At 45.4% G+C, this 7,846-nt stretch overlaps 1 protein-coding gene across 4 annotated transcripts in view; it reads right to left on the minus strand.

The window, feature by feature from the left end:
- Pitrm1 (pitrilysin metallopeptidase 1) overlaps nucleotides 1-5,535 on the minus strand; it is a 31,617-nt gene extending 26,082 nt beyond the window's left edge. For 2 of the 4 annotated variants that reach the window (XM_055613193.1, XM_055613192.1), the window contains exon 1: nucleotides 532-677. In XM_055613193.1, the coding sequence (XP_055469168.1) occupies nucleotides 532-596 (65 nt within the window). In that variant the 5' untranslated portion in view covers nucleotides 597-677. Of the gene's footprint in view, nucleotides 1-531; nucleotides 684-1,147; nucleotides 1,255-3,928; nucleotides 4,032-5,453 lie in introns of those variants that run through there. The other 2 variants (XM_055613191.1, XM_055613190.1) reach the window with 2 other exon arrangements.
- Between the last annotated feature and the right edge of the window lie 2,311 nt (nucleotides 5,536-7,846).

The following is a 7,846-nucleotide window of genomic DNA, read 5'->3' on the forward strand; positions in this document are numbered from 1 at the left end:
TTCTAACGTCTTTCACATAGTCCCAGGACTGACAACTGACCTAGGCCCTTGGCACATAAGCTACAGTTGTGTAGCTGGGTCTTCTTCTATTTTTGGTTGTGAGCCTAGTCTTGAATGGCTGAGCCATGTCTCCAGCCCTAGCTTGCTCTTCTTGTGGGACTCCTAACAGTGGGGAAACAGGAGATGGCTCTGACTCTGTTGCTTTTGGGACCCTTTAGCTAATGGGTTGCCTTGTCTAGCCATAACTGAAGAGGAGGTGCCTGTTCTTACTTCAGCTTTATATGACATTCCATGGCTGGTTGATATCTATTGAGGCCAGCCCTTCTCTGAAGAGAAACCGAGGAGGGGAGAGTGATTAGGGCGTAGGGACTTGGAGGAGACGCAAAAGGGGAAGCTGGTCAGGATGTAAAGTAAGTGAAATCTTTAAACAATTACTGCACTAAGTCTTCTTTTGTTCTTGGAAAATAGCTTAATTTGCCCACTGGTGTCTGACAGAGCAAACATGGCTTTGACTCCGGATGTCCCTCTTACCTGTGAAGGCATTCATAAACGTGGACAGGGACCTGTTGAGCATTTTGAAGAAAGGGTCCCTGCATGGGTACTTCTGAGAACCACAGAGGACGGTGTGCTCGAGAACATGAGGGACTCCAGTGCTGTCCATCGGGGTGGTGCGGAACTGTACACTGAAGGAAAGGAAAGGTGACAAACGGGTGACCAGGGGCTAGCCTAAAATCCAGCGACAGGATTACGGAACCCGTGGCCACCCTGCACAGGAAAAACAATCATTGCAACATCGTGATCTTTTGATAAAATGCTTTCTGACTACCATGTATGAGTCACTGAGTCATACTGTAAAATTTCAACATATCTAGATATAAGATCTTTAGATAAATTCATATAAGCTTCCTTTTGGAGAGGAGGGGGAGAAGTGGAACAGATTCTCACTCTATAGCCCAGTCTGGCCTAGAACTTACTATGCAGCCTGGCCACATAGACCTGCAACAGCCCTTCTCCTCTCTCAATAGTACTAGGTTGACCAGCGAGCTGCCATGCCCAGCAAGGCTCACTTTTTCCTATCATTTCAGGATCTACGGTAGATGTGTTACACAGAGACATTCAAGAGCACACTCTTAAAAGGACCACATACCTGAATAAGTTGTTCTTGTCTTCCCTCGCCAGGTGCAGGTGTTGGGCTCCTGTGTCATCATGGCTGAGCTTTACCGCTGTCAGGAACAGTTCAGGAACAGGAGTGACCTGAGGAGAGAAGGAAAGTGTGAGCAGATGTATGCAGCATGGTTCATTCAACACACCGGGGGAATCAGCTTCTTTTTGTGTGTGCGTGCGTGCAGGTCTGCGAACATCCTCTGGTGTTCCTTAGGAGCAGTCCACCTTATTTTTTGATACAAGTTCTCTCACTGGCCTGAACTTGCTGAGTAAGCTAGTTTGACAGGCCAGTGAGCATCAGTGATCGACCTGTCCCTACCTCTTCTATTTGGGGATTACAGGTGCATGGCATTCCTGGTTTTTGTTTGCTTTTTGTTGTTTTGTTTCAACATGGGCTCTGGGGATCCAACTTAGGTCCTCTTGCAAGTCTTTCATCAACTAAGTTACCTCCCCCGGCCAAGAACTGGCTGTTCTGTCTTAAAACTAGATGCAGCCAGCTTCTGGCATGGACAGACCATCCTACCCAAATCCCTGTTCTCACAGACAAGGAAATTAAGACCCCACCGTAGGCTGATGAGGATGCATGCTACTTGAGGTCTAATTTATTCTACCAATCATCTTCTAAGCATGTTACATACAAGCTGCTAGGGTCACATTGCCATCCATCCCCTCATTTAGAGATGACGAAAGCTGAGGCTCAGAGTTAATGACCACTGAGCCAAGATCCCCCTGACGTCCACGTTCTTTCTACTGAACTATGTCATAAATGCCTACAATAAAAATGAACCACCCTCACTCCCCAGGCAGGGAGCAGCGAAAGAGAGAGATAGAGGAATGACCTCTTACTTGAATAAGTCTCTTAGAGTCCGGATATAAGCTAAAGGGTTCTGGGGGGCTGGGGAGACAGATTATTCAGTAAAGAGCTTGCTATGCAAGCATGAGGACCTAAGTTCAATTCCCAGAACCCACAAAAAGCTGCATGAAAAAGCATGTCTGTAATCCCAGCACCAAGGAGGCAGGGACTCCTGTAGGGCTATGGATGTAACTCAGTGGGCAGGGGGTCTGCCACGCATGAAGCCACGAGTTCTGGCCTTGGCACCATATTAAACAAGAGTATGGTAGCACACACATGTAATCCCAGCTTCTCCGAGATGGAGATGGGAAGATAATAGAAGTTGAAGGTTGTCCTTGGCTAAACTACACATTTGAGGCTAGCTAGGCCTCCATGAAAACCTGCCTCAAAGAAAAAAAAAAAAAAAAAAGGCAAAGTGTGATTGAGAACAATATCCTCGAGGAAGACCTCTGTTCACACACTCACACACACAGAGACAGAGAACATCCTATTACACATTCATGTCAGCTGGTCCTCTTTCCTTCAATCATAGACCATCCACACTATAAATGTACCAGCATCATTCTCTATTCCCAGAGGCCATGAACGTGACTTGCCCGCTTCTCTACAGGAAGTTCCTGGCAGAGCTACAATTAGAACCAAGTCTCTTGGGTCTAACTCAGGGGCCCAGAGGGCTCTTGATGCTTGTCTAATTACAGCTGGTGTAATATTTCTGCATTTACTTAGATAGACGACCAGTGTACTCAAAAGCAGGAGATAACCTGCCTGACAAGGGCTGTCAGGGCTGTAGTTTTCAAACAACCATTTAAGTGTCTTTTAGTTTGAAACATAAGGAATAGAACACACCATTCTGAACAGGGACTTTCTTCAACTCGAGCAACTTGTGCTACAAACCTAAGTTCCTTTAAGGGAGTTCATGATGCTCTCACCTCATTTTTTTTTTTCTTTTTTTTTTTTTTTTGTGACTCACCACTCTGGAACTACTGCTCCAACGTCACTGACCTTGCTGATTTTTACATGCTTATCAAATTCTGCCTTTTGGTGCAGCTGCACAAGGCTTTTTAGCTTATCAGCCTTCTTCTTGTATTTGTTAGAGCATCAAGCATGGTACAAAACCTGTCACCAAAAATTCAAAGCGTTGATATTTCTTTTGTGTGTGAGTGTGTGTAAGATGAGGTATACATATAGGACAGGGACTCCCAGGCTGGCCATAGACTTGCAAACTATCTAAAATTAATCCTGATCTTACAAGCATATATGACCAAACAAGGTTTCATACAGTGCTAGGGATTAAACCCAGGACTTCCTGAATACTAGGCAGCATTCTACCCACTGAGCTACATCGCCAGCTTAAATTTTTCCAATAATTACATTAAATTAAAAAAAAGGCAATGGAAAAGTTTTAACCTAAAAGTAAAAAACAAAGACAAGAAAAAGAGCCAGCAAAACCTATTTTTAACGTAAACCAAGTAAATACTAGTCTACGATCTCTTCTTTATAATTCCAAGACAACATAGCTAAGATGGGTTCTATGTAAATTCAGAGGCAACTCGACCTGATGGCAGAATGTGAGTGAGCAGATATGGAGAAGAGCAAACAGCATCTGTACTGATCAGAGTGAAGGATTGGGCTTGGCTGCGGAAACATCAGTGTATTTTACTACAAAGGCTTGAGTAGGGGGTAGATCATTTTCTAATATCTACCATGACTGACGCTGTGAAGGGTACAATTAAGGCCCCAGCATCATTTCATTGTAAGCCATCTGGAGCACCAGCCATGAGTCAGGAGGCTTACGAGGTCCTGGGACAAAAACTGCAGTCTCTACTCTGAGAGATCTCCTCTGCCAGCAGAAGCTGAATGCATTCCCGACCTTGATTCATGAAGAACGTGGAAAGTCAGATGTGTGGGTACCTGGTTTACAGTGAACCCGTGGATCTTGTCTCCCACTTTATACTGTAGTGTTCGCTCGCAGGCTTGATCACTCTTCTCCCTCCATACTTTGTGGTGTACCCTGCTGGGTTTACAGAGAGTTCTAAAAGTTAGTGAATTTCCTGAAAAGTTGTTTGGCTAAATACCTTAGCAATATATGCATATCGAACAGGATAAAGATAACCAAATAAAAGGAATTTGTATCATGCATCTTCCATGATCTCAGATATTTAAAAAAAAAAACTAGTTTCCAGTTATGGTCTATTTTAACCTAGAACAGAAGCAAAAGCAGAAGGACTTTTAAAAAGACAGTACCCAGGTATCAAGTCAGCAGGTAAACTTACTGTAGGAATGTACACAGATACTAAAGAGAAAAAAGCAAATAAAAATAATTTTAAGTCTCAGGGGAATGACTATCCAAAACAGCTAAAGAGTTGCAATCTTGTCTAGTACTGATGGTATCATTTAAAAGAATTATTTTCTCAAACTATATGTTCTATAAAGTTTTCTATACTAAGATCTCAGAAATGTCCCTTTTAAAGGTTATAAGGGCAGAGGAGGGAAAACGCTCCAATTCAGTCACTGGCAGCATCAGGGCAATATGCTGAAATCAACTGGTTTTCCTCACAGACAGAAAATTCTAGATTATAGATGGATGTTAAATTGTTGCTCATCAGAACAGGGTATGCATGACAAACACTGAGAGAATGCTAGGATATTTCACTCAATTTACATTCTGGTGACTACATACACAAATAAAACTGCTGCTGTCAAGTTCAAACACTTCATAAAACCCGCGCCCCCACGTTTCTTCACTTAGATTAACTTAGAGCTTGGCTGCACTGTAAAACAGCGGTTTGGATCAGCATGAAAGCCAAGAGCTCTTTAAAAGCACCTTTATTTTCCCGTAAATCCAGTCCCTACAAAATGTTTGACTCCAGGAGGCACAACTTCACGAAAACTGCAGCTTGTCACGGAGCCCTCAAGGACTGTCTTGTAACAAAAATGAGATGGGTACAAATCTACTAATGAGAGCCATAAAACGCCTGTTTTATCACACAGTTAAAATCCACATCAAAGCCCGTCTTTACTTCAAACAGCCTTGGTAACCCACACTCAAGACCACCCACCCTCTCTGGGATCACTAAAGGATCAAGAAGGGAAAGTGGGTCAGGACAGTGCCCTGGACCTGGCTCCCTTCGGAACATCGATGTCATCCCAGCTCTGGTAGTTTCTTGGGGAGAGAGTGCTGTGCCACACACCGGAGATGGAAGGACCGCTTTACGGTCCCTTACGGCCCTGCAGGGTTCCACGCATAGAAGTAGGACGATACTTGGTCCTGCGAACCCAGAAGAGGTGTTGTAGGTACTGGAGGTCACCAGCAAGAAGTTCTGGGTGCAGGAGCCCAGAGAGGGCTGTCACCGTCTCCGGAGATGGCGGAGACCCCGCAGTCATTAGTACCGGTCCCGCCCGCACCCGTCCGCTCTTCCCATCCCCGGCGCCTCACCCGCAGCTCGAACGCTGTACAGCGCGCAGTCCCCGCCGACCGCAGAAGCGCCACATGGCATGTGACCAGCGTGGGGGGCCGTGTGGGGCCTGCCTTTAACCTGACGCACGACGCGGGGCGGGGAGAGGTCCGGACACTCTCATTGGACAGGTAGAATGCAGACGCCGTCTCCAATAGGCTGGAGGGAGGGCCCTCCTGCGTGGGGCGGAGCGAGGTGTGGGGCGGGCCGCAGAGGAAGACTGCTGGGCGGGAGAGGAGGCCGCGAGCAGAGAGCGGGGTGTGGGCACGGAGGGCGTGGCAAGTCTAGGGGGCTTTGCTGGAAGGGACTAATCCAGAGGAGTAAGAATAATTTGCTGATGAAGGACAGTGAGGGTCAGCGTGCTGTGGGGAAGGAACACACCGTAGGCAAGCGTGGGGCGGAGCATGGGCTGGCGATGGGCACTTGGGCAGGTGAGGGCCTCTGTAGAGGTGGGGGCGGGACTTGGGCAGGTAAGGGGTGGAGCTTTCCTAATGAGGAACCCGTCCTAGACAGGTAAGGGGAGGGTCAAGGCAGGTGAGCGGTGGGATGCCTCAAGTAAAGGATTTAGCTTTTGCAGGTAGATGCAGATAAGGGGTGAGGCATATGGTAGTGAGCAGTTCCGGTGTTAGCAGGTGAGCGGGCGCTGCATGGTACCGGACTATCTGGAGCGAGGTGGTGTGAACCCTAAGAGCTTCTTTGGCCAACTCAAGTGAAACTCTGAACCTGCTTTGCCCACCTGTACTACTAGAGTGACAGGGTCAGAAAGGTCCAACTGGGTACCCGTTCGGTGTCTCAGCCTCTTGGGGTAAAGGCTTCAAGGATACAATGGCCGGTACCCAGGTCCCCAGCTTCGTGATGTCACCATTGGTAATGCTGTCCTCACAGATATTCCCCAGCATTTCCTGGACAGCTCGGAGCTCCAGCAGGGCCCTGTGGTCCACTGCATCAGCTCTTCCTGTTTCTCTGCTCATTTCGAGTTTAGAAAGAAGACACTTCAGACCCCAGTTTCTCAAGATTTGCTTCTAACCTTCAGGCCTCTTCTTGGCCCTTGGCCCATTTATGCAAACAGACTTCTTTCCTTTCCTTAAGCTACCCTTATAAAGATAAAATGCTAATAGATAGGTTGGATCTGTTTTAACACTTAAAGGCTCCAGCTTAAACATGGAAGGTAATATGCTGTGCTTAAAAGCTATAGGACGCCTAATCAAAATTCTCGATAGCGTAGTCCAGGTTGCAGCTAAAATACCTTCACCTTCTTGTGGATGAACTCAAATGAACCTCAACAAAGGTGAGGATAGGAAGACACAAGCGCCTACACATGCACTATATCCCTCTCTTCTATGGAGGATTGAAGTGATGCATCTTAATGAGGCTTCACATGGACTCTATGATCTTGAGGGAGACAGCTGGGTATTATTAACCCTGTTTTGAATGCTCAGAAATCAGAGGCTCCGGAGTATTATAGTGTTTACCTCTCTCTCTAAGGAATAGATACTATATAAATCCAGTAATTATCCTTTACTAGTATGTTCCCACAGGATAGAACCTCACTGAGGATAACCTAGATACACAGTCAGAATTGATACTTATCCCGAATAGCGTTTGATATAACATTAAGACTTGTGTGTAAGATAAACTATTATTAATAAAAAAAAAAAAAGCTTTTCAGCTTCATGAGGTCCCATTTATTGATTGTTGCTCTTAGAGCCTGTGCTGTTGGTGTTCTGTTCAGGAAGTTGTCTCCTCTGCCAATGAGTTCTAGGCTGTTTCCCACTTTTTTTTCTAACCAATTTAGAGTATCTGGTTTTATGTTGAGGTCTTTGATCCACTTGGACTTTAGTTTTGTGCAGGGTGATCAATATGGATCTATTTTCATTTTTCTGCATGTAGACATCCAGTTGGACCAGCACCATTTGTTGAAGATGCTATCTTTTTTCCATTGAATGGATTTGGCTGCTTTGTCAAAAATCAAGTATACATAGGTGGGTGGTTTTATTTCTGGGTCTTCTGTTCGGTTCCATTGATCCTCCTTTCTGTTTCTATGCTAATACCATGCAGTTTTCATTACTATTGCTATGTAGTACAGTTTGAGATCGGGGATGGAGATACCTCCAGATGATCTGTTGTTGTATAGGATCGTTTTGGAGATTCTGGGTTTTTTCTTTCTCCATATGAAGCTGAGAATCTTTTTTTCAAGGTCTGTAAAGAATTGAGTTGGTATTTTGATGGGAATTGCATTGAATCTGTAGATTGCTTTTGGCAGGATGGCCATTTTCACAAAGTCAGTCCTACCAATCCATGAGCATGGGAGATCTTTCCATCTTCCGAGATCTTCTTCAATTTCTTTCTTCAGAGACTTGAAGTTTTTCTCAAA

The sequence above is a fragment of the Psammomys obesus genome, unplaced genomic scaffold (assembly GCF_907164565.1).
Source record: "Psammomys obesus unplaced genomic scaffold, mPsaObe1.curated_primary_1811, whole genome shotgun sequence".
NCBI classification, from domain to species: Eukaryota; Metazoa; Chordata; class Mammalia; order Rodentia; family Muridae; genus Psammomys; species Psammomys obesus.